Genomic DNA, 27730 nt, shown 5'->3' on the forward strand with positions numbered 1-27730 from the left:
AAAGTTCATTATGATTGATATGACAAAGAGTTTATCGGTTCCTCAAGTTGAGTATATTGATCCATTTTTGGAGATGTCTACACCTTCACTTAGAATTAAAATTGTCTACGTCGCAACATCAAAAAACCAAACATGAATGTGTTATTTGATCAAACTAAAAATGACATATATGAATCAATGTTGTTCATATGAATCAAAATGGAGATGATCAACCAACCTGTGACCAAATTGCACGGTTAGTTTTGTGCATTCAATAAATCAAATAGAGATGCTATCTTGTTCCCATTTGATCTTGGTGGAGCACGAGGACATTTTAGGGTGGGTGAGAATTCATGACGAATTCTTTTCAACAATGGGAGTATGATGTAGGCCCAAGCCAATCAAGTCAAGGTCTAAGACCGTAAAGCTCATTTGACCAACTTGAACTAAGGCCAAGAAAGAACCAAGCACTAAAGAAGTTGGCCCAAACACTCTTAGTCAAATCTACCATTGGGAGTCCCTAAGAGATTCCTTTAAGTTCCTATTTCTCTTCCCTAAGTCAAAGCTTCTCTTCCCTTGAAAGCTATAAAGAAAGCCTACTTTAAAATCACTACTCATCTTGAAACAAGAATCAAAGTATTGAGTTTTACATCAAGGCAGTGGAAGACCTCAACTCTTGAATCAAGCATGGGAGACTTCAACAAATAGAAGACCTCAACTATTTTTTCTATTTTTAGATTTCTATTGAGTTTTTATTTTTCTATGTATTTTATGATTGGTCCATGCCACAACTTGAAATTCTAAAAGATGGTTGTAGTCTCTTAGGTTAAAAGTTGTAGTCCTACATAAAGAGGACACATTTTGAGTTATAGAGACACAATTGAATCAAATAAAATTTCAAAGTTACTCCATGCTTCTTATGCTTAGAAGAGTTTGTTCTTATAAAACCACGTTGTGTTTCACCCATCCTTGAAGAGATTGTGCTTTCAATCAGTCTAGAAGAGCTGAGCCTTCAACCTTGAAGAATTGAAGTTACACCCTCTTAAAGATCCAACCTAGAAGAGTTGAATTTTTGAAGCAATTATTATCAGATTCAGACTGTGTAAGTGTAGTAACTTGGCAGCCCTTTGAGGACATTTTTTACATGGAATCGGAATAATTTATATTTCACAAAAATTGTAGCACCACTTCTTATATTTAATTCTCAATTTGAATGACTCCAAACCAATATCGGAGTAGAGAATTATCTCAAAATTACTAGCCTAAGGTCATTCTATCCGAAATTGGTTTTATTGACAAAATTTACTCTCCCGATCCTTGTATTAGGGACATCCCATGAAGGAGGTTGCATTAGATTGTTATTGATTATATTGACTGGCTTACATATATTACTTTTTAATTTCTACATTATTAGGACTTTGACGAAGGTTGGAAGGAAAAACTGACTCTTTATCTTCAAATCCTAACATGTGCATTCCTTATGGAATGACATTGCATAAAATGTTTTTCAATGGTTCATTATCATTTTGCTCCACTATTGCTTGAATGCACTCGACTAAGTACTCTTGTTTGATGTCTTCATAATAGTGTAGGATTGTATCAATCTATCACACTAACACACAATTAATAATCCCAACTTCATCATCCAAGTTGTTCAATCACCAAAACATTTTTGGGTATACTCACTCACCTCCGGAGTTTTGACTCCAAGATTGGTTTTGATTATAACAAACAAATGAGGCATTTGTGTATGAATGTAGTCAAACAACACGTTAAGGTATCGAAGTATCAAGACATTGCATCTTCAAGACTCCAAGCATTGAAGACTTGAAGACATTCCAAAAAAAAAAAAAAAGAAGCCTTAAAGCATTGTGTATGCAAGGACGTAAAGGAAGTTGAGGATCACTTATAAGATAGCTATGAAGACTTGAGGAATATTAGCTAGAAGTCAAATTGAAGACCTAAGTCAAATTGTTTGTAAATAGCACACACTTCACAAACACTACACGACATACACATTTGCATTAATACATTGTCATTGACCTAGAAAGAACCCAGGTGATACCCAATAACTATCAATTAGACTCAAATGAAGTTGGAACTGAATTAGCTATGTTAAGCCATAGCCTAGGCTGGACTTATAGTAATGACTGATTCAAAAATCGTTTTATTTTGCAAAGTTGTAAAACAATGAGTTGTCAAACTAACACAAATTGAATCATGTCACTCCGAGTCCAAACAAAAGAGTTATGAGTGTTTTCATAAAAAACAATTTTGTAGGCCAAAAACCAGAAGCCTACCGGTAACTTACGGTATGTATAGGTAATTATAGGTTCTTATCAGGCTTTTAGGAACAGTGGCTTTCCAATAACTATCAAAACTCATCTGGTAAGTTGTCCGGCTGGCCAGAAGCCAACTAGATGATTTGAATTAGCCTCCAATGTCTAGTTTAAATTCTCCAATGGTAACCTTTACAATAATTATTGGTACCTTTTTTTTTTTTTTGGTAAAGAATAATTATTGGTCTGTACTGGTAACTATCGATAGAGCTAAAATGTATCCATTGGCACATAATTGACTCAATCGTAATTGGATTCTTACCTAATTTAAGATTCTTAATCACCTATATAAATACCCCATTTCAGGATTATTAAACTACAATTAATTCTCTTTGTTGATTATCATTATCAAAGGCCAAAAGTGAGTAAATGTGATTATTGCTTGGGTTAAGTTTCATTCTTTGTGCATTCTCTTCAAAGAAGAACTCAATTTTTTTATACAAATCTTCCACATTGATTGACATCATACTTAGAATACTACAAGGTGCCTTATAATTTACTACTTGCATATTTTCATCACACACCGCACGTCGTAATACTCAAACTTATTCTATTTCAATGTTCATTAGTTAAAGAGTTGGTTTAACTCTATTATTGGACTAAATTTATTTACACTATTTTAAACTGTAATTAGACTAGTGTGTAGGATTCTCTTATCCTAAAAGGAGTTATAAGGTCTCTCTCAGCCTACAAAGAGATTTGGAAGGTCCCTCTTTACTTGTAAAAGATTCTTTTATCATGTAAAAAAAGTTATAAAGATGTTCCCCCCTAATGTACTGAAAGAGAAGAGCTAGTGGAATATCTTACAAGTGGAACTTGTAGGAAGTGGACTAAATTCAAGTTGAGTCGAACCACTATAATTCTCTATGTTTCTGCGATTGCGTCTATATTTATGTTCTACTTATTTTTACACTTACTTTGAGATTTTTTTAACCAAATAATTTCTAATTTCATTAGCATAACTTAATCACCCCTTCTAGGTTATTTTAACCATGCCAAATGTGAGAAAAGGTGGGATAAAATCCAAGCTTTCCTATTCCAATGAGGTCTCCCCAAACACTTTATAAAGAGTATTGGGTGTTTCTAGAAAATATTGGATGCAATTGAAAGGAAAGTGACAAGATATGTATGTTTTTATGCGAACAAAACATGTGTCACACTAACTATTTGGATTCTATCGCAACTTATAAGTTGTATTGGGTGTTTTTAGTAAACTATTGGATCTATTTCTATAGAGGCTCCATTCCATGGTCTATTTTTCAACTTTGGCATCACCTTCAACCCTACCTTGAAGGAATTCAGTGGAAGCTAACTCATTGCTTTAGAGAAGCAAATCCAATAGCAGATTACCTGGCAAAGATGGCAGCAAAAAGCGGAATCTCTTCAATTCTTCCTAATTCAGTTCAATTGAACCTTATGATGGATGCGGAGAAAAGACCAAGATTTCATTTTTGTTAATTTTGTACTCGAGTGGAGTAGTTGATCTCCTTCCTTGCTGATGGCAATGCAGAAGGTGGGGGAGTGATCTTGGATTTTCTTCCCTCCACATCTTTGTATTTGTTTCTGGTATTTTTTTGACTCCAGCATATATTTTATTATTCTCTTTTTCCTTGCATATAAATAACCTTTTAACAAAAAAAGAGTAAAATATTAGATGTTCTTAGAAGGAAGTGACAATATGTGTATGTCTTTATGTGAAAAAATATGTGTCTATAAGAAATAAGAACATCACATATCTCACAAGATGGCAACACTAAGAGGATTGATTGCAACATAGCTCACATGTGCCGCCAATACTCACAGCTCATATGTGCTGGCAACACCAAGAGGATTGCCGGCACATGTGACCTATATGGCGTCATTATCTCTTATTGTGTCATATCCAATGTTTCTAGTAAAATATTGTATATACTTAGAAGGAAGTAACAATGTGGGTATGTCTTTATGCGAACAAATACGTGTCTATAAGAGATAAGAACGCCACATAACTCATAAACTGGTAACACCAAGAGGATTGATAGCCACACAGCTCACATGTGTTGGCAACACCAAGAGAATTGTCGACACATGTGAGCTGTGTGGCATCCTTATCTCTTATCGAGTCACATCCAATATTTCTCGTAAAATATTGCATATTGTTAAAAGGAAGTAACAATATGGGTATGTCATTATGCAAACAAATACACATTTATAAGAGATAAGAATGCCACATAACTCACAAGCTGGCAACACCACGAGGATTGATCGCCACACAGCTCACATGTGTTGGCAACACCAAGAGGATTGCCGTCACATGTGATTTGTGCGGTGTCCTTATCTCTTATCGTGTCACATACAATGTTTCTAGTAAAATATTGGATGCTCTTAGAAGGAAGTAACAACATAGGTTTGTCTTTATGCGAACAAATGTGTCTATAAGAGATAAGAACGCCACATACCTCATAAGCTGGGAACACTAAGAGGATTGATCGCCACACAGCTCACATGTGCTAGCAACACCAAGAGGATTGCTAGCACATTTGAGCTGTGTGGCATCCTTAGCTCTTATCGTGTCACATCAATTATTTGAAATATTTTTTTTTATTTATCTAATATCTCCCTAATTTTTTTTTTCCAGAGATTTGATTATTTTTCCTATATAACTTCTTATGGAAAATGCCCCCTCCATCATGATTTTCTTTGCAAGGTCATTAAGCATATCATAACGAATGACAACTGTGCCATAAATGAAAAATATTATAGAACTCAATATAAAGGGGTATCCATCTCAAACTAGAGTTGGAGAGAAAATTCAACATTCTTCAACTTTATATTTTTTGTTTTCTTATCGAGAGCTATGACATGTATTTCTCTAAATACTAATTAAGTTCAAAAGCTTAAATTCTGGCCCTAGCTCATTGAGGTAATTTTTTTTTTTTCTGCATTTAGATATCCCTTTACTAATAAATTGTACATTTTTATTTCTTTATTGAGTTTTAGTTTGTTTTCGTTCAACCAGAAATGGCAAAGGGAGTAGTACAAGGTAGATCATCAGTTTTAGTCTTAAGAGCTAGATCAGTCGTGTGCCTCTAAAGGAGTTAAAGATATTCAAAAAAATGATGGTATCTACCATAAGGAGAGTTCAAAGCAAAACTTTGTACTCAATAGCCAATAACCCTAAATATAAAAATGCTACATTGGCTTGGCAACCTATTCATCATTGGATAATACCCTTTTGGGTTTAAAGGCGAGAGATGAGATCCACCACATCAAATGGTGAACACCAGGGATACATGATGCTCATTCAAATTGGCTTTGCTCGGGTAAGTCAATTTGATTGGTCTTTGATACCATGCATGATTATTTATATTCATTTTTTTTTTTTTGATTAATTGGTATTTCTATTTTCTATTTCTAATGAAGTAAAATAAAAATAACCATACCTGGCATAGTAGTGATGATATCATGCACACTCTTTTTTCTTAATCATAGCACAATAAATTGATTCTTTTTAAGCTTGGAACTGTAGGACCCTAGGCAATCTTTTCAAAAATATACTTATCAAGAAAAAGGGAGAAAAAAAGACATGGGTGGAGGCATATCAAACTAACCCTTGAATCCTTAGGCTATTTCGATCTCTTGACCACTAAGTTGCAACATTCGTACCTTACCGTTAGACCAAGCATGTGCCTCTGAAACAATTCCAATATCATTTGCCATTGTTGATTTAGGGTTATACCATTGTGACTCAAATCTAATTCAACTTGTCACAAGTACTAGCCAGTCCAATCCAACCTTGATTTTCCACCAATATATTTTTTTCCCCTGCTTTTTGTAGAACGAGTTTAGTACAAAGTTTTAGTTTCAGGTGAGACAAAATTGAAATAAAAAATATTTCACGAGTTTGAATTTTTTTTTCGTTAAAATTTCAGAATACTTTTGAGCCTTTTAAAAGTTTCAGAATATATAATTTGATCTAATTATTTTATCCAGGTGTGACCCACACTGAAGCATAGTGAAACTCTAGCTTCAGTCAAAGTGAGGGTGTAACCCAAATTGAAGGAAACTTAAAAGAAAATGAGGAACATGGGGTTCGATTTGGCCATCCTCAACATGGTAGATACCTATATCACAAGGCTTACTTGTTTGAGGATGTAAATCATTTGTAAAGTAAATAGAATTATTGTGTACTCCCGGGCTCTCAATAGTTGAGCTTTTCATTGTGGTTTTCTTCCAATTTGTATAATAGAAATTTGAAGGTTATATATCGGTAACTATTTTTCTCTTTTATATGTATTTATAATTTTTATCTATTGTCTTAAGTGTTAAAATACTGACTTGGAGTAAACATTTTTATGTTTTCCAGAGTATACATAGCCCAAAGAGTCAATGAAGGCACAACTTTCAGAAGAAAAAAGATGGTCAAGAACTCTGAAATAGATCTCTGAATGGTTTTGCCACAAAAGTTTGAAGGATAGAGAAGTAAAAGAGGAAGCATGTGCCAATGGAAGACAAGATCTTTCAAGTGATGTTATACAGGAGCATGCATTGAAATGGGCTTAGGCAGGATAAATGATACAGACATCACAGGACATTATGGTACAGTGGATGTGGTCATATCTTTAGGAAGTAGCTCAACGTCATGGGACATGTTACTTCATTTTAGAAGGGACCCATATGGTATTGAACCTTCAAGATACCATTTATTTATGGAATAGTAACTATATCTTGATGTATCAGAGGAAGGGAGGAGTGTGCAGAACAGAAGATATAAGATGGCATCAAGATATTTCATGGTAGTACATGTTGGTGTTCTTCGATGATCATATTGGAATATATGTTGTAATTTGACTGTGTCCAAGTGTTAGAGAGAGAGAGAAGGAATGAGAAGTGGGGTGAGAGAGAAAAATAGTTTTGGGGTATTGAAAGACTCTTGTTGTACAGGGTTTAGATCGATTTCCTTAGTTACCTATTGTAACTATCCAATTTTATTAATTCCTTGTATATCTAAACTCCTATCACACGTGATATGTTGTTATCCTTCCTTAAGTAGGAAGGTGTAGTCTGTATTATTTTAAATCAAATAAAGTCCAAAGTTCGATTGAATAAAAAAGATAATTTGGAGAATGAGTCCTATTTTTATTGGAACTCTTAAATCTTAGAAAAAAAAAGGTTCTATTTTTGCTCATATCCTACTCCTATTATTATTATTATTATTATTATTATTATTATTATTATTTTGGTACAGTGCATATATATCATACTATTATATAAAAGCATTAAGTGGAAAATCTTTCACTTCATGCTTTTACCACTTCCTTTTATTTAAATAACATGTTTATTTCTCTAATCTTTTTCTCTTTTATTTTATATATTTTTTTAAATTTAATGTTATTGGCACTCTTCTATTTATCTTTATTTTTATATTCTAATAGTTTTCTCTACTCTCCTTCTTTCTCTCAAACTCCCCCCTCTTTCCAATAATGGGTGAAAGAGAGAGTTGGGAAGAGAGAATTTAGGAACATGATTTCCTTCTCTCCCAAACTCTCCCCTTACGCATGATCTACCCTCTCTCTCTCTCTCTCTCTCTCTCTCTCTCTCTCTCTCTCTCTCTCTCTCTCTCTCTCTCTCTCTCTCTCTCTTTTTCTCTTTTTTATTTTTATTTTTTTATTTTATGTAGTATCCTCTATACTCTCTTCATTCTCCCCTTAAAGATGATCTTAGAATTCATTGGCTTTTAAAAATTAACAATTCTAAGCTACATGGCAATTTGTTCGATTCATGCATGCTGTTTTTCTGATGCTTTATATGCTCTGCAGTCAAGTCAAGTAGAGATATGTGGTGTCACATGTAATGCTTTTGAAATACCATAGAGATTATGCATACAATAATCAGTAGGATTTAGCTTTTATGTTTGAGTGGCACATTCTAGGAGCATAGATTAGAAAAATATCGTAGGTTTTAGAGTTCCCAGACGACAAGTCATCATTGTAGTACATAGAGTTATTTATTTATTTATTTTATGGAATGATTTAACTGAGGTAGTGAAGAAGCTCACAACCTGCTTGAAGTAAATATTAACTCCCTAATGAGCTTACTAGAACCATACTTCTTTTCTTTTTATATAATATTTATGTATACTCTTTTTATTTTCTGGACCTGCAGTTTTTCATACAAATTAGAACAAGGTGAATCTTAAGAACATTGATGTGCACGATTATAGTTCAACTTTTCATTGTCCTTTACAGATGAAGGGGCAAAAAATATCAAATCATATAAACTTTGACCAACAAATGAAATTAAAATTGAAAGCAGTTCTCTTCTCTTTTTCTTAATTGCTTTTGATTTTTTTTTTTTTTTGCTTAAGGTCAGCAAAAGAATATATTACTATGAAAAATAATGAAGAATGTACAAAAAAACCCAAAAGGGTCCTTACATTAAATCCCAACACCCTCCACCTTCGGCATTGCCATCAGCAGATAGGGCATTAAGATCACAGATAAAATCAGAACTCAAGAAAATCTGAACCTAGGTTTACCCATAGCATCCCATTCAATACCCCAAATGGAGAATTTTGGCAGAACATCCTAATCATATGATAAACCAGTCGCAGCCGCATGCTTTGCCATCCCATCTGCCACAATGTTCACTTCTCGGAAACAGTGTCGAATACTCCATCTAATAGAGTTTAAAAACTTCAATGACCTCATCCATCGCTACTTAAATTTCTATGGAATTGAAAAATTCGATACACACCAAACCACAACTCTCGAGTTACTATCAATTTGAATCCATTCTAGATTTAAATTCTGAGCAACTCTAAGAGCTTCAAAGAAAGCTGCAAATTCGGCATCAAAATTAGTTGCAACACCAATAAAGGAGGCAAAAGTTACCATTACCACCCCACTTTCATTCCTAACAACTCCACCATCGCCAGCATTCCCTGGATTGCCAAGAGAGCACCCATCTATATTTATCTTGCTGCAACCGATGGGAAGGAGGTCCCAAAAAACTTCATAAATCTTCCTTGCTTTAGGCGTGGCTCTAATCAAGTTCAACGATGCAGAAAGCATCAGCTCCTTCTTCGACATAATCCCCATTAGAACCATCTTAGATTAATCCTGAAGAGCCATAACTATAGCTTTCACTACCAAACAAGCATCCCTACTACTGTTATCACATCTTCTACTATTTCTTTCCTTCCATATATGATATAAAATATAAGACAGAGATGCACACCATATTTGCTTCAAATAAATTCCATTGGACTTTCTCTTTCACCAAGAGAACAGCTCCTGAATGGATGGAATTGATTAATTACATGTTAGGTTTCATCATTGATTTTCTCTCCAAGGGTACCCTGGTTGGGGCAGTATCCTTACAACAGCTGATAGGGAAGTTTGGATTGTTTATTTATCTTCTATTCTACTCCATTGTTTTGGAATTTTCTCATGCGGGCCTCCATTAAGGGTGGCAAATTTCATACGACTTTGAAGTGAGAAAGGATTTGATCAAGTTCCTGAGAGGCAGTGAAAGGCAGGCTCTACACAGGTACTTAACAATATCCTTTCATCCTTTTTTTCCCCCTACTCATTCTTCAATCAAAATTTAACTTAGGTCATTGAATTTAAATAACGTCAAGAAGGTTCTTGTTTCCTTTTGTGCTTCCATTTAAAGCGGCTTCAAAGTTTAGAGAATGTAAGGGAACCTTATTACCTATGAAAAAGGTAGGACAGAAGGGAACCCTTAAGTTACACTTTTGATTTTTGTATGCAGTGTGGAGAAGCAAATTAAAATAAAGATACAAATTTTTAGTTCACCATTTCTATTTTTTTAGTCAAATCATATCCAAGGGCCAAGGCCCATACCAGCGGTGACAAGGTGGTCTCCCACCTCCAAGAGGAGAGGATGGCCAAAGAGGGCACTTAGTTCACCACTTTGATAACAATAGCTTGTTCCCTTAAATCAATGTGAATCATAACCGAATGAAGAATTACAGACTATCTTTAACTCTTAATGTTCTTGACAAGTGGAAATTCATGAATTTATTAAATGATATTTAACATACTAGCTTGGGTTTCAGTTTTGAATCAAATAAATACGAAAGTCAGATGTTAAAAAAAAATTAAAAAATTAAAAATTAAAAATCAATCAATCTTCAATCAATTTGAATGGGTTGGGTTCATCCACCATCCCACTATCCACCATAAGCCAACACACCATGTCAAACTTCCACCACAGTACAAACCCAAATATCCATGTTGTTTGGAAAGTACTTCATCTGACCCATCACCAACCCAAACCCCTACCCTCTCCAATCAGTTTATTCTCAATCTCTCACGCAACGACAATAAGTGAGCTTCCAATGAATTTCAAGAGTCACATGGAAAAGACACATAGTCCATGGGAACCCCCACCGAGAGGAAAAGCTATGGCGATTCGAATGAGCATCTTACAAGTTATTCAAGATTGTTTGGAACATTTAATTGTCCAATATGACAACATAATACAGATTTCTTTCTTCATATATTGGCAAGCACCTTGAGCTACAAAATTCAGTGATACCTATCATCTAGGAATTATTTATTTGGTATCAAGCTTAGAATCTATAAAGAGATGAGAATCTATTTCAATCCTCTTAGTGTCGCTAGCGCAAGTCAACTGTGTGGCATTCTTATCTCCTAGAGAATCATGTATCTTCTGTTTTATTCCAAGGGAAGAAAACAGTTTGGCTGACTCTTTTGCCAGGAGGGCACGGTCCTTAACTTGTAGGATTGTTCGGCCAATTTCCACTCGATTGCTTCTAGAAGCTTGTAATTCGGATTCCATATACACTATCCATTCTTTTCAGTAAAGCTTTGTTTACCAAGAAAAAGAAAAGAGTTGGAGTTCCTATTCTTATGCAATAAAAAACTATTAAAAATAAATAAAACAAAAAAAAAAAGTTATATTTTTATTCATATTGTCCTATTTGCAATTGTAGTAGTTTGCAATACTCCAAAAAAAACTCTCATATATGCTATAGATATTCCTTCATACACTTACTTTATCATTCTCATGATAAAAAGATATAGTAATTATGCGTGATTGCTTCTGTCTTTGCGCCCTTCCTCTTTCTTCTCAATGTAGTTTTAGCAGCACAATTTGATTTTCCACCATGTTATAACAGTCAAATTTTCTATATGGATAATTATGGATCAATCAGAGAAGAGATCTTTGATGAATCTCTGGTTCATATTATAAAAAAAATAAATGGTAAAGGAAATTGGGTATTGTCTAATTGTTATGGATTACATTGATTGGCTTACATATATTTCTTTTTAATTTCTACATTAATAGGGCTTTGACAAAGGTTGGAAGGAAAACCTAACTCTTTATCTTCAAATCCTAACATGTGCATTCCTTATGGAATGATATTTCAATTGCATGAAATATTTTTCAATCCACTCAGGCACTCAGGCTTATCGCGATGGGGCAGATCATTCTCATCGCATCAAAGCTTGCATGCTTTGTTCTTTCCTAAGCAGCAAGTACGACTTTGCCACCTATCTAAAGAAAAAAAAAATTTATCTCTGCTTCACATATTTGTCAAGATGAGATCATTGATTGGATTGCTTGGAGGCAAAACTTAGCTAAAGCTCTATATCAGTATATAGCCAACAAACAACATAGCAAAGGAAAAAGAGAGGATTAATATAAGCTCATCTTTTGCCCATAAATCGCCCAACGCTTTCTAGGTCGTGGATGAGGAGGCCAATGGCACAGACAACGTTCTCCTAGCCTTCCGATTTTCCTTCTTTCACAAACTTCAAGAGGGGCACCACCCCACCTTTCTTGATTATGAGCTTACTGTATCGGTTGTTCACGAGTGAGGGAGACGAGGGAAGCATCATGTTGGACCTATCCTCTAGGGATCCAGTATGCAAGGTAGGAATCTGTTCCCAGATGAGGCAGAGGATGTGTGACACCTAAGAATACGACAAGTACCAGACCTGCCTGAGAGATTGGTGGAGGTGTACAGACTTTAATCTCACATCGCTTAGGGGGAGATTACTGGGCTAGTTGATAACCTCTAGCTTCCTTAACATGGCACAACGTGTTTTAAAGCCGTGAGGTTCATGGGCCAAAAAGGACAATATTATACAAGGTTAATGAGGTCAGGGTGTTACAAATGGTATCAGAGCAGAACCCGACAGCGTGTGGGGCCACAACGAAAATGCTGTGGCAAAAGGGGGGAAGTTATGACACCTAAGAATATAACAAGTACTAGACCTACTTGAGAGATCGGTGAGGTGTCTCCACCAAAAATACAGTAAGTACCAGGGGAATTGGGAGATCAGTGAGGGTGTGCAAACTTTAGTCCCACATCGCCTAGGGAGAGATTACTGGGCACAACTCTTTTTAAAGCCTTGAGGCCTATGGGCCAAAGAGGATAATATTGTACAAGGTTAATGGGACCGGGGTGTTACAGGATGGGCTCGTTGGCAGCGTCATGGTTGTCTACTGAAGTAAATACATAGAGGAGCTAGGAGACATCCCTAATGGAGTTTTCGAGATGCTCTGTCATCTTCTTAAAGGCGGCAACGTGGATGATGGTGAAGATGTGCAGATGTACTTCATGATGCCATTAGTGCGACACTTAAAGATGAGTGAGAGGGCCTTGTACATGATTTGCTCTGTGTCATCGATGATGGGGCAAGTTGGGGCTCATATAGGTCATTGTTGGCATAGTGACCTGGTGGCTGCGAGCTTCTCCGTTTTGGTTTAAGCTCTACGCACTCTTGCTTGAAGGATTTGGTGTCATCGGTGGCCTTGATCACATGATATGTCAATTGAATCGGCTTTTCCAGGATCTGCTTCATGAGGTCAGTCATGCTGGCGGACACAAATTCTTCAAAGTGAAGAGGACGAACCAGAATAGATTTTATGAAAATAAATGAATTTACCTATTTACCCCTGATTTGAAGTAGTTAAAAACACGTGCTAATTAAAAGATAGCAGATAAATAATTATAAATGTTTGTGGCCACAATTCACAAGTCGTTCTTCAGTGATTGATTTAATTTAATTTATAATAAATAAAAATAGGTATTATAAATCATACCAAATATTTATAAAAATAAAAATAGGTCAGATAAATACAAATAGAAATCAAACTATGTTAAGCCATAGCCTAGGCTGGACTTACAGTAATGACTGATTCAAAAATCATTTTATTTTGCAAAGTTGTAGAACAATGAATTGTCAAACTAACACAACTTGAATCTTGTCATTCCGAGCCCAAACAAAATAGTTACGATTGTTTTCATACAAACAATTTTATAGGCAAAAAACTAGAAGCCTACTAGTAACTTACGGTATGTAGGTACTACTTACCAAGATTTTAGGAACGGTGGAATTTTGATTATTATCGGAACTCATCTGATAAGTTATTTGGCTAGCCAAAAGTCAACTGGATGATTTGAATTAGCCTCCAATGGCTATTTTGAATTCCCAAATGGTAACCTTTACAATAATTATTGGTACATACCAGTAGCTACTGATAGAGCCAAAATGTATCAATTGACACATAATTGACTCAATCTTAATTGGATTCTTACCCAATTTAAGACCCTTAATCACCTATATAAATACCCCACTTTAGACTCATTAAACTACAATTAATTCTCTCTCTTGAGTATCATTATCAAAGGCCAAAAGTGAGTAAATGTGATTAGTACTTGAGTTAAGTTTCATTCTTTGTGTATTCTCTTCAAAGAAGAACTCAAATTTTATTATACAAGTCTTCCACATTGATTGACATCTTACTTGGAAGACTACAAGGTGCCTTATAATTTACTATTTTCGCATTTGCATCACACACCACACGAGGTAATACTCAAACTTATTCTCTTCAGTATTCATTAGTTAAAGAGTTGTTTTAACTCTAGTATTCGACTAAATTTATTTTACACACTGTTTTAAACTGTAATTAGACTAGTGTGTAGGATTCTCTTATCTTAAAAAGAGTTGTAAGGTCCTTCTCAACCTGTAAAGAGATTTGGAAGGTCCCTCTTTACATACAAAAGATTCTTTTAGCTTGTAAAAAGAATTATAAAGGTGTTCCCCCCTAATATACTAAAAGAGAAGAGCTAGTAGAATGCCTTACAAGTGGAACTTGTAGGAAGTGGACTAGATTCAAGTTAAGTCGAATCACTATAAATCTCTGTCTTATGTGATTGCATCTATCTTTATGTTCTAGATATTTTTACACTTACACTTAGAGATTTTTTAACCTAAATAATTTTCTAATTTCACTAGCATAACCTATTCACCCCCTTTAGGTTATTTCAAACATGTTATATGTGAGAAAAGGTGGGACAAAAGCCAAGCTTACCTATTACTCCAATGAAGGTCTCCCCAAACTCTATTGCTACTTATAAGGAGTATTGGGTGTTTCTAGGAAAATATTGGATGCCCTTGGAAGGAAAATGATAAGGTGGGTACGTTTTTATGCGAACAAAACATGTGTCACACTAACTATTTGGATTCTATCACAACTTATAACTTTTATTGGGTGTTTCTAGTAAAATATTGGATGTTCTTAGAAGGAAGTAACAATATGGGATGTCTTTCTGCAAACAAACATGGGTCTATAAGAGATAAAAATGTCACATAACTCACAAGATGGCAACACTAAGAGGATTGATCGCCACATGGATCACATTTGCCGGCAATACTCACAGCTCACATGTGTTGGCAACACCAAAAGGATTGCCAGCACATGTGAGCTATGTGGCATCCTTATCTCTTATCATTAAAGTAAAATATTGTATGTTTTTAGAAGGAAGTATCAATATAGATATATCTCTATGCGAACAAATACATGTCTATAAGAGATAAGACCACATAACTCACAAGCTGGCAACACCAAGTGGATTGATCGCCACACAGCGCACATGTGCTGGCAACACCAAGAGGATTTTCGACACATGTGAGCTGTGTGGTGTCCTTATTTCTTATCACATCTAACGTTTCTAGTAAAATATTAGATGTTCTTAGAAGGGAGCAATAATATAGGTTTGTCTTTATACGAACAAATATGTTTCTATAAGAGATAAGAATGCCACATAGCACACAAGATGGCAATACCAAGAGGATTGAGTGCCACACAGCTCACATGTTCTTGCAACACCAAGAGGATTGCCAGCACATGTGAGCTGTGTGGCACCCTTATCTCTTATCTTTCTACATCAATTATTTGAAATATTTTGTTCTATTTATCTAATATCTCCCTAATTTTTTCTTCAAAGATTTGATTATTTTTTATATAGAAATTCTTATGGAAAATTTCCCCTCCATCATGATTTTCTTTGCCAGGTCATTAAGCATATCATAATGGATAACAATTGTGTCATAAATGGAAATGATTATAACACTCAATATAAAAGGTTATCCGTCTCAAACCAGAGTTGGAGAGAAAATTCAACATTCTTTGACTCTATATCTTTTGTTTTCTCATCAAGAGCTATGTCATGTGTTTCTCTAAACACTGATTAAGTTCAGAATATTTAAGCTCTATTTCGACCCTAACTCATTGAGGTAATTTTTTTTTTCTACACAGATATCTTTTCACCAATAAATTATACATTTTTATTTCTTTACTGAGTTTTAGTTTGTTTTTGTTCAATCAGAATTGGCGAAGGGAGTAGTACAAGGTAGATCATTAGTTTTAGTCTTAAGAGCTAGATCAATTGCCATCGCGTGCCTCTAAAGGAATTAAAGATATTCAAGTAATGATGGTATTTACCGTAAGGAGAGTTCAAAACAAAACTTTGTACTCAATAGCCAATAACCCTAAATATAAAAATACTACATTAGCTTGGCATCCTATTCACCATTGGATAATATCCTTTTGGGTTCAAAGGCGAAAGATGAGATCCACCACATCAAATGGTGAACACCAGGGATACATGATGCTCATTCAAGTTGCCTTTGTTCGGGTAAGTCAATTTGATTGGTCTTTGATACTATGCATAATTATATATATTCATTTTTTTATTTGGTTAATTGGTATTTCTATTTTCTATTTGTAATGAAGAAAAATAAAAATAACCATACCTGGTGTAATAGTGAAATTTTCTTAATCTTAGCAAAAGAAATTGGGTCTTTATAGCTTTGGAACTATAGGACCCTAGGCAACCCTTTCAAAAATATATTAGTAAAGAAAAAGGGAGAAAAAAAGACATGGGTGGAGGGGCATCAAACTAACCCCTGAATCCTTAAAGAAATGATTATCAGGGCATTGTGGGAGGCGGAGGTCCGGGGGACAAGAACTATGGTCTTACCCCTAGAATGTTGAGAGGTTGTTTCGACCGCTTGATCACCAGGTTGCAACAATCGTACCCTACCGTTGGACCAAATGCGTGTCTTTGAAACAATCCCAATGTCATTTGCAATTGTTGATTTAGGGTTGTACAATTGTGATTCAAATCAAATTCAACTTGTCACAAGTACTAGCCAGTCCAATCCAATCTTGATCTTCCACCAATATGTTTTTTTTTTTTCCATCCTTTTGGCAGAACGATTTTAGTACAAAGTTTTAGTTTCAGGTGAGACAAAATTGAAATAAAAATATTTCACGAGTTTGAGATTTCTTTTTTTCTTTTTATTTAAATTTCAGAATACCTTTGCGCCTTTAAATATTTTCAGAATTTGTAATTTGATCTAATTATTTTATCCAGGTGTGCCCCAAACTGAAGCATAGTGAAACTCTAGCTTCAGATTCTCAAAGTGAGGGTGTGATCCAAACTGAAGGAAACTTGAAAAAAAGGAGGAGGCAAAAGGGAACATGGTGTTCAATCTGGCCATCCTCAACATGGGATATATATATATATATATATATGCCTATATCACAAGGCTTACCTGTTTGAGGATGTAAATCGTTTGTGAAGTAAATAGAATTACTATGTACTCCCGGGCTCTCAATAGTTGGGATTTTCATTGTGGTTCTCTTTCAACTTGTATACCAGAAATTTGAAGGTTATATAATGGTAAGTATTTTTCTCTTATATTTATATATATATAATTTTATCTATTGTGTTGAGTGTTAAAATACTGACTTAGACCAAACATTTTTGTGTTTTCTAGAGCATAAATATCCCAAAGAGTCAATGAAGGCACAACTTCCAGAAGAAGAAAGATGGTCGGGACTTAGAAACAGATCTCTGGATGGTTTTGCCACATAAGTTTGAAGGATAGAGAAGTAAGAGACGAAGCATTTATCAATGGAAGACAAGATCTTTCAAGTGGTGTTATACAGGAGCATGCATGGATGTGGGCTTAGGCAGGATAAATGCTACAAACATCACAAGACTTTATGGTACGGTGCAACAAATCTTCAGGAAGTAGCTCAGCTTCACAAGACATGTTACTTTCTTTTTTGATGGGACCCATATGGTGTTGAACCTCCAAGATACCATTCATATATGGAATAGTAACTATACCTTGTATGGATAGGAGGCAGGAAGGAGTGTGCATAACAAAAGATATAAGGTGGCATCAAGACATTTCATGTTAGTGTTGGTGTTCTTCGATGATTATATTGGAATCTAAGCTGTAATCTGACTGTAACACCCCAAACCCAAATAACAAGTATGGTGTTGCCCTCACAGGCAGTGATGTAAAATGATCATTAACTTTCATCAATAACACGTAGGCTTTGTTTCCACTATTACAACAGAATTCGTTATTGAATTTATATCTATTATTTATAATTAAGAACTTAGTATTTTAATTAAATGAATCTTTTGATGAAAATTCCAACAAAATACATGCATCTCCAATATAATCCCAAAAAGAAAGCAATACCTGCACAACTGAATCTCTCTCAGATAAGACACACCTCTAGTTTTTTTTTTTTGCTAAAAGTCAGCAAGTGAATATCATTAATAGAACGAAAGAATGAGAGCATACAAAATAGATCTATTGGATTGCATTTCCACCTTCGGCATGGCCATCAGTAGAAAAAGCAAACCAAACAAAAGAAAACTACATAAACAAAATTACATAAACTAATATCTCGGTCTCTGCTGAAAATCCCAATTTAGATCATGATTAACAAAATGAGGAGTTATATCCCAAATAATAGTACTTCTAGATGTTGCAGCATGTTTGGCTAGTTTATCCGCTACTGAGTTAATCTCCCTGTAACAATGAGAGATTTTCCTATTTATATTGTCCAGGTATTGTTTCATATGCCACCAATTTTGTTCAAAGCACCAAGGAATCACTTGATTCTGAACGCAACTCACAACTGCCTAAGAATCGCTTTCGATCCAAAGATTATCAAGACCTTTGTTCCTTGCCATTTGAATCCCTATGAAAAAAGCAGAGAATTCCACCATAATTTGTCCCGATGCCTTCATAATACGCAGAGCAAATTAAATTAGTGCCCATCTCATCTCTCAATATGCCTCTAGCTCCTGAACACCCTGGATTTCCAAGAGAGCATCTATCAATATTTAATTTGAAGTATCTCATAGGTGGAAAACTCCAAAAGAGCTCCAAATCTTTCGTGTGGGAGATCTAGCAATTGCCTCCATCAGTTTCTTTGCAAGAAGGAGTTTCACCACCAAAGTAACTTTCATAGAGATATGAGTAGAGTACTCTTGTAGATCGCGAAGGATAGCTGCTATCACATTTGTTGCTGATTGATGTTGATTTTCAAAAATTCTTTTATTTCTCTTTGTCCATTTGTGGTAAGGAATAATAATTGATAATGGGAGCCATACCTTACTACATTGAATTGACTTTGCTTTTCTTTTCCACCATGAGAATAACTCCTCAATTGAAGGGAAGCCACACCAGATTTGAGAAAAATAATTAAGAATACTCGTCCATATGCATACTGTGAAGTTGCAATTCAAAAATAAATGATAGAGAGATTCCTCGTTCATACAGCATAAACTGCATCTTGACACTACTGAAATTGATATTTTTGCTATCTTGTCATAAGTAGGCAAACTATCATGCACCAGCCTTCATCCAAAAATAGAACAACGAGGAAGGAGCCCTTTCATCCAGACCAATCAGTGCCAGCCAATAACCGCCTTCTTCTCTCTTAATGATTCCCATGCTGATGAAGCTGAGAATTGGTCAGATTCAGTCAGAGACTAAACTCTTCTATCTGGAACCGAAATTGAAGGGAGAGGGATAGCCTCAATTCGAGCAATTATATTCTGCATTGTAGAAGAGCTTACTAAAGGTAGGTCCCATTTCCCATCCTCAATGAACTCTGAAACTTTAGTATTCAAATGAAGAGGGAGAGAGTGAATGCCATTTATCTCATCATGTAAACTCTTGCTTCCCAACCATTGGTCATACTAATAATTGATTGACATGCCATTGCCAACAATCCACCTCTCAAAACTACACACAAAATCCCATACCTTGCGAAGACCTGGCATGATAGAGGATGAATTTATAGATTTTTTAAGCTTCCGTCCATTGCCATAACCCTTCCACAAAGAAACAAAGCAAAAAGAGAATTCTCTATTTGGATGTACCAACATAATTTAGCGAGCATAGCAAGATTTACATCTTTGAAGCGACGGATGCCCAACCCACCTTCCCTCTTGGGCATGCAAAGCTTATCCCACTTCACAGTATCAACCTTCAAGAGACACAACTCTAGTGATATATGGATAAACAATGGAATGAGCTATACAACCCAGTAGACAAAACATGGCACAACCACATATAATACAAAAATAAAACTATCCATAAACTTTTCAAATGCATGCATAACCTTTCTATGATAAGTCCAAATATTCATAAAACATTATGAATATACATAGCATATCACCTCACCAGGTAGTTTCTTGACTTTACTCTCACCTTCTCGTTTCTCAGCAAAACCTTTATTTTCTTAAACATTTCCATACATATTCTTAAATACAATCATAAATCATCGCTTTATGACTTCTTCATTTAAATCATTGGGACATGCTGCCAAGTGCAATCATAAATGTGAGACATCTCGTGTATCAAGCAATCACAATCCAGCTTCATAACCATGGGCTAGGTGACACGTATGATGAAACCACTGGCTAGGTGGCACATCATATCTAATCCCATCCTAGATGGATCATTCCACTGGCTAGGCAGAGCATCCCGTAGCTAAGCGAGGAACATAAGCATATACTTATGCCTCATCCAACACCTCATTCCTTGTTGGAAAGGTTTACAGTCATGTCGCACAGTCATCCATCCTTTCATTTGTTTCTATTATATTTCCTTGAACATTTCCATGCACCATTCTCAATTACAAACATAAATCATCTTTTCTTAACTTTCCATTCATATAAACCGTGCATGCAATCACTTACTGAATCTAAAGTACATACAATAGAGCATTCTATAAAAACAACATCATTTATTCTTATAAGAAAACTCCATGCATAAAATAATATAAACATGTCCATCAATACATAGGTGAATCATGTCAAGTTCCACTTACACATCAATGTGCTAACTTGGGAATTCTAACTAGTGAGCCATTCACCAAGGGTTCGGCCACCTATACAAGAAGCTACCAACAATACTTTGGGTTCCATTCCATAGAGAGGGTTTAAATAAAATCTAACTATTTTATTTTATTTAGGGTAATTTATAGAGCCACCCCCTAGAGAATGCCAGTATTATAAGATTACCCCCTACGTAATACCAATTTACATTCATACCCCCTGTCCGTCAGTCTTTGTCAAATGATGCTATGAAATGACGCTTTAACCCTTATGAGTAAAAGACTAATATGTAATCCATTTTCATTATCCCAAAAATACCCCTCTCTTTATCATTTTACCATTTCATTTTCCTAGGGGTGTCAATAGGTCGGTCCGGCTCGATTTCGGTCCGGGTTGAGTCGGTTTCGGTGTGGGAAAGCTGAAACCAAAACCGAACCAATAAGGAAATTCCGATTTCGGTTTGGTTTCGATTTCGGTGCGGTTTGGTTTCGGTTTGTCTTCGGTTTCTTAAATCGATTTGTAACCGAGTTGGTTTTGGTTTTTGGTCCAGTTTGGATTCGACTTTCCATATAAATGTATACAAAACTATGCAAATTTTGATTTTTTTAATGAATTTTGGAGTGTTTCGGTTTCTTACTAGTTTGGTTTTAGTTTCGGTCCGAGTTTTGAGCCGATTTCAGTTTGGTTTCGGGTTCATCCGATTTCCGGTGCGATTCGATTTGGTTTCGGGGTTACAATACTCAAAACCGAACCAAACCAATAAGGCTTCAGTTCAGTTCGATCCGTGTTATTATCAGTTTGGTCCGGCCGATTTTACCGGCTCGGTTTAGGAATTGACACCCCTAGATTTTCCCCTTCTCTCCGTACCTGCGAGTTGGAATCGGAAGCAGATCCCAAGGCATCGACAATGATGGCAGAGGGGTTGTTTCGTAGGATCCCACCGGTGATGTTTGGATTTTCAGGAATAGAGAAGAACTTGAAATTGCCGGAATTGCAAGATCGACCCGTGACCGTCACAACATAAGAAAATCGAAGGAGAATAGCAACACCAAACAAAAGAATTCATTTTTTCCAATGGGCTGAATATCACCATCGTAGGCACCATCACCGCCAAAGACTTTCCTTCTTTCTTTCTCTTCAGAAAACCAAAATAAGAATGGGAAAGAAAAATCTGGGAAAACTAGAAACCTAGCGAGAGCAGAAAAAATTAATCAAGATATGGAAAAAGGAAAAAAGAAAGAAAACCTAGCGAGAGCAAAAACGAGCAGAGGTGTGGTTGGCACCGATTAGGGTTCTTCGGGGGTGAGAAACGAAACAAAAATGAGAAAAGAGGGAATTGGGAAGTGTGAAACTAAAACGGGAAACCATGATAGCTGCGTTGTAGGATCTGGACGAGAATCTCTCAAGTGGTCGACTGGCATTGCTCCAGGTGAGTATAGAGGTCCACCGACGACAACCAAGCTCTGTAAGTACTTGGGAGGCAAGGAAGAAGACCCTCTCAAGTCGGATGATTTCTCCTGGAACAAAGATTCCATGGGTCAAAAGAAGAGATTGATTGATCGAGTCAGTGGACCTTCGTACTCACCACCCGTCGTCCTCCCATTGCAAGTCGCCGCCGATTTGTAGTTGTAGGTCGTCGAAGGAGGTTCGCAGTCGCCTCTCCCTTTACTGAGGTAAGTTCTCCAAATCTCCAACTGACTAAGCGTGAGTCGCGAATCTTTTCAACTGAGAGTGAGTTAGGGCTGGATTGATTTGGAGATTGTAACTAGGGTAATTTGGGTGCTTGGTGCTTCATAATTTTTAAGAGTAAAATGGTATTTAAAAAAAAAAAAGGAGCTGCCAATATCAGCATTTGAGGAATAATCTATAACAGAGACGGATAGCAAGGAGTTTGAACGTAAATTGGCATTAAGCAGGGATGTTCTTATAATACTGACATTCTTTAAGGGTGACGTTGTAGATTAACCTTTTATTTAATATATATATATATATATATATATATGAGCCTCCCGTCATAAGGAAACCCAATCAGATTTCCTATCTCATTTTTTTTTTTTTTTATCCTCTATGGCAATACACTTTTCCCTCTCTCCTTTCTTTCTTTTCTTTTATTTTTCCTATTTCTTCTCCTTAATTTATCTTTCTTTCTTTTGTTTTTCCCTTCCTTTTCGGATAGTACAAGCTAGGGGTGAAACGGAGTCGAGTTGAGCCAGGTTTCTTAAAACCCTAACCCAACCCTAGGTCCTCAAAATTCAACCCAGGCCCAATCCAACCTTATCGGTTTCATGTTTAGACCCAACCTTGTCGGGTTCATACCAACCCAACCCAGCCCTGAGCCAGCCCTAATGGACCCTATCAGGGCCGGGTTGGGTCGGGCTAGCCTGGGTTGGGTTGACCTTGGCTTCTATAATAGTTGGATTAACCTTGATTGATATGTTTTTTTTCCATTCATGTCTCATATATTAAAAAATTATAGAAAAATTAACTACCTATTAGAGCCCTAATTTCTATTATAAAGATACAAGGTTAAATTTTGGGCCGGATTGGGTCAGGTTGAGGTCTCAACCCTAACCCAACCCAACCTAACCCTAACCTAGGGTTGGCGCTTTTCAACCCTAACCCGCCCTTAGGTTCCAAAAGCTTGACCCAAACCTTGTTTGGGCTCAAGGCGAGCCAGGGCAAGTTCGGGTTGTCAGGGCCAAACTTTCACCTCTAGTACAAGTACACATCCAAACCTCTCCCTCTCTCCCACGATTTCACTTTCTATTTTCTATCCCTCTCCTCTTCTATCTCGGTCCCTTTCTTTATGTCTCTTCTACTTCCTCTCTTTGCTTTTATTTCCTTCTCTCTTTTCCTTCGCTCTCGTTCCCTCTCCTTCTCCTACGAACAAACCATAAAACTTAATAAAAATTAAAAACCTTACCTGAAGCATTCTGCCTCCCTCTTTCTCCCTGTCCTTCTTTTCCTTCTGCGGGAATTAAAACCTCCTTTCTCTTTCGTTTTATTTTAGTGGGAGCCACCTCCTCCTTAAGTGGCTTCTTCTCCCTAACCCTTTCTACATAAATTAATATTAATACTTATCCATAGTTGGGTGGAATATTTCACTGTCCCATTGTTAGAGAGAAGGATGGGAAGGGAAGTAGGGTGAGAGAGATAGTTTTGGGGTATTGAAAGGACTCTTGCTGTACAGGGTTTAGATTTCCTTAGTTTCCTATTGTAACTAACCAATCCAGTTCCATCTTTCTTTCGTTAGTTAACCCCTTTTTATCTAAAAGTTTTTTTAGTATATCTAAACTCCTATCATACGTGATTTGGAAAATGAGTCCTATTTTTATTGGAACTCTTAAGTCTTTAAAAAAAAAAAAAAAAAAAATCTATTTTTGCTCATCTCCTACTCTTATACTAATTATATTTATTATTATTATTATTGTTATTATTATTACTTTGGTGAGTATATATACACAGATACACTTATCTAATCGTTCTTGTGGTAGTAATCATGGCTGCTTCTGCTTCTCTCTTTTTGGTCTTCTTCTTCTTCCTTTTTATTGGAAGTTTAGCAGCACAGTCTAATTATTCACGAAGTAATAATAGTGAAATTTTTGATGTGGTTAATTATGGATCCATTGGAGATGGGATCACAGATGATTCTCAGGTACATATTGTAGAAATTGAAATAGTAGAGTAAATTGGTTATTGTTTGATAAAAATTAATTTCTACATGTATGTGTAGGCTTTTAATGAAGCTTGGATAGAAACCTGCAACTCTTCATCTTCAAATCCTACCATGCTTATTCCTCATGGAAAGACGTTTCTTCTGCATGAGATGTTCTTTAGTGGTCCATGCAAATCCAATAATGTTTCAGTTAAGGTATTGATTAGTTACTATCTTTACAATGAAACTTTTTTTTTTTTCTTTTCTTTATTTTATTTTTTCTAATCCATTGAAGAAGACCAACAAATTTTTATTATTATTATTTTTTAATTTCCAAACATGATTCCAAGTTTCCAACATTGACATTAATTATCAATTTATTAGATGGCGATCACCGAATCACCCCCAATGCATGCCATTCTGATCATGGTTCTAAAAATTGGATCGGAATGGTATCGGCTGGATTCTATTGGTATCGCCCTTGTTCCGATCCCTAAACTGACTTTTCCAATCCCAATATATGGTTACAGTTCAAGGGTAAAAGTGTCATTAAAAAGTTTGAGAACCTTGATTCCGTTTGAATGCAAGACGATTCATGTGAAAAATCACAACAAAAGTGGATTTTCTTTTTGGCAAGTCTAAAAAAAAGGTGCTCATTGGTATTTTGATCATAACCCTCAGGCCAAAGTCCCATATAAATGATATAGATGCTTACACGGGATGTAATGCCCTTAGTAATTTAGGCCCTTGTAAGCATCTATATTTCTTTGCTTTAACAGTTTTGGTCTGTATATTCACAATAATATACCATGATCGCTTTAAGTCGTCCCCAAGTGGCATGAATTCAGAATTTCTGTGCTTCAATTTTGTCGTTATATATACATTTTGATTTTTTTTTTTTTTTTAATTCTCATTATTGGGAACAATAGTAGTAGCTAAAAGAGCATATTTTATTTTAAAAAAAAAATAGATACAAAGATTAACAACTTGGAAAACCCAGCCGAATACATTCACAATACGAGAAGAAGACCTCATGCACCTTCGACATTGCCATAAGTAGGGTTCTCAACTGCTACCTTAGAAACCAAAATCTAGGTCTAATAGTAACATCGAGTGCTAGCTCCTCATTGATGTCCATAGAGAGATGCTCTATAGTAGTAGAAGACTTTCTATTTGGTAGAAAATGGTTTGAGGACTGGTATTGCTTAAGAATTTATTTCTCTTTTTTGTGATATTGTACCTCATACATTCCTTTTTGGTATTTGAAACTTTGTGGAAATTTTTATTTTTTTTTACTGTTTTTTGTCTAAATTGTTTATACAGTTATTGGGGAATTTAGTAGCACCAAGTGAACTTTCACAATGGACATGCCATTTTGACCCAAACCAACCTCACAGTTGTGGTCCTTGGATTGCATTTTATGAGGTGGATGGACTCTTTATCACTGGTGAGGTAGCTGATGTCTCCATTGATGGCCGAGGCTCAAATTGGTGGAACCTCCCTTGCCGTGTCCACCACACTGTAAGAGAAGCACTTACCTTTGCTCCTTAAATTCCAGTTTAACTTGAGATCAAAAATTACTTTCATTTCTAATCTCTATATTGTTTTTGTCTTCTCAGAATTGTGGTATACTACCAACGGTGAGTCCAAAAGTACCTTAATGTTGCATTTGTACTATGAGTTATGGGATATATTTAAAGAATGCCTGTGTGAATTGCATTTGAATTTGTTTGTTTGAATGAGCAGATATTAACAATTGCAAACTCCAATAATGTGCATATAAGAGGCATAAACTTTTTGAATAGCCCTAATGTGCAAATAGACTTGGAAAGCTCAACATGGATCTATGTTTCCAATGTCACCATCTTAGCTCCAAAGTCAAGCCCCAACACTGATGGTATTCATATGCAGCATTCTAAGAATGTCTCCATTGAAAATTCTCGAATCGGGACTGGTATGTCATTAAACTCTTTGATCATGAGATGACTAAAATTAGTTTTTATTCTAAAGATGACTAGTGAATTTGCTTGAAATCTAGGGGATGATTGTGTTTCAATGGGAGATGGTTCAGCCTATGTGAGTATTAACAACATAGCTTGTGGACCAGGTCATGGAATAAGGTAATTATTTAGACTTGGTAAAGATGCTTCAATAGTATCCATGTTTGCAATAACAACATAGTTGTTTGCTCTTATAATTTAATTTGCAGTATTGGGAGCTTGGGAAAAGGAGGATCAATAGCTAAAGTAGAATATATTCATGTCAAAGATGTTCAATTTATAGGAACTACCAATGGTGCTAGGATTAAGACCTGGGAGGTAATATAATCTTTACTCTTGACTTCTCTTTTTAATAAAAATTGTGAAATGTTGTTCTTTCTTATCAAAGAAAACTACTATAGAGACATGATACTAAAATGGAGATTACTAGTGAGGAAAAAAAATCAACTCGAAACCCAAATTCTTAAGGCATTAGGTGGAGAGAGCTCCTCAAGTGTATGAAGGCATCATATACATGAACATCATAGTACATATAGAAAGACACATGAGGGAAAGAACCAAGGAACAATAGGTTGCTCTGATACCATGTTAAAACATGAAAATTGGTAAAAGGGAAGATTGGAAGATAAGAAAATGAAGAAGGGATGAGAGAAAACCACACCAAGTGGGGTGTTTTCATCCATTGTAAATGATAGATTATTTTCATCATCCTCTCATAGTCACAAGCCTATATAAAAGAAGAAAACCCTAATTAGGATATGGGATATGTGCATCTCCTCTTGGGTCCCACACCAAAGTGGGTGTGAACCCGATCCAATACATCCAACACATGATAATTAATGATGTTCAATTTTGGTTGGCAAAGCATACTGCTACAACAAGAAAGTCTTCTTGGTGAAACTCCCCACCTCCGTTTATTTTAAGTGATATATGATGGGATGCACAACTGAGGCCCAGCTTTAGATTTTGTTAAACTTTTGTTTTCTTGTTGATTGGGGTGTCTTCCTACTGATGACAATGCCGAATGTGGGAAGATATATCAATGGTGTTTAGCTTAACTTTAGTTAATCTTATTCTTCTCTCATTAAACCAGGGGGGAAAAGGGTCAGTCAGTAATATTGTGTTTGAGCGGATTTTGATTCATGATAGTGATAACCCCATCATCATTGATCAACATTACTGCAACCGTCATGATCCACAAAGTTGCAACCCAACAAAGGTAGTTCTCATTCTCTCTTAAACTTTTTTTCTTTCTTAATTTTTCATTAATAAT

The 27730-nt window shown here is 35.7% G+C and overlaps 1 protein-coding gene and 3 long non-coding RNA genes across 4 annotated transcripts; 3 read left to right on the forward strand and 1 right to left on the reverse strand.

Moving 5' to 3' along the window:
- The first annotated feature begins 4787 nt into the window (after nucleotides 1-4787).
- LOC122070803 lies at nucleotides 4788-7403 on the forward strand. The gene is made up of 2 exons (XR_006137976.1): nucleotides 4788-5220; nucleotides 5317-7403. It is a non-coding gene; the product is annotated as an uncharacterized LOC122070803 (long non-coding RNA).
- Nucleotides 7404-15853: 8450 nt separating this feature from the next.
- Nucleotides 15854-18011, forward strand: LOC122070804. Its single transcript, XR_006137977.1, has 3 exons — nucleotides 15854-16278; nucleotides 17020-17328; nucleotides 17426-18011. It is a non-coding gene; the product is annotated as an uncharacterized LOC122070804 (long non-coding RNA).
- Nucleotides 18012-21831: 3820 nt separating this feature from the next.
- LOC122070820 lies at nucleotides 21832-22597 on the reverse strand. The gene is made up of 2 exons (XR_006137985.1): nucleotides 22388-22597; nucleotides 21832-22319 (listed from the first exon to the last, which is right to left on the reverse strand). It is a non-coding gene; the product is annotated as an uncharacterized LOC122070820 (long non-coding RNA).
- Nucleotides 22598-25916: 3319 nt separating this feature from the next.
- On the forward strand, nucleotides 25917-27697 carry LOC122070809 (polygalacturonase-like). Its single transcript, XM_042635035.1, has 6 exons — nucleotides 25917-25978; nucleotides 26077-26083; nucleotides 26204-26411; nucleotides 26496-26577; nucleotides 26667-26775; nucleotides 27551-27697. Exons 1-6 carry the CDS (start codon nucleotides 25917-25919, stop codon nucleotides 27695-27697), a joined length of 615 nt encoding a protein of 204 aa, XP_042490969.1.
- Nucleotides 27698-27730: the final 33 nt, after the last annotated feature.

The sequence above is a fragment of the Macadamia integrifolia genome, unplaced genomic scaffold (genome assembly GCF_013358625.1).
Source record: "Macadamia integrifolia cultivar HAES 741 unplaced genomic scaffold, SCU_Mint_v3 scaffold_113A, whole genome shotgun sequence".
Taxonomy (NCBI): domain Eukaryota; kingdom Viridiplantae; phylum Streptophyta; class Magnoliopsida; order Proteales; family Proteaceae; genus Macadamia; species Macadamia integrifolia.

Bases quoted from the DNA above. Each gene is read 5' to 3' on its own strand.
- LOC122070809 (XM_042635035.1), top strand. From the start codon at position 25,917: ATGTCTCCATTGATGGCCGAGGCTCAAATTGGTGGAACCTCCCTTGCC. The intron at 26,412-26,495 runs GTATGTCATTAA...CTTGAAATCTAG, and splicing joins AAATTCTCGAATCGGGACTG to GGGATGATTGTGTTTCAATG. The intron at 26,776-27,550 runs GTAATATAATCT...TCATTAAACCAG, and splicing joins CTAGGATTAAGACCTGGGAG to GGGGGAAAAGGGTCAGTCAG.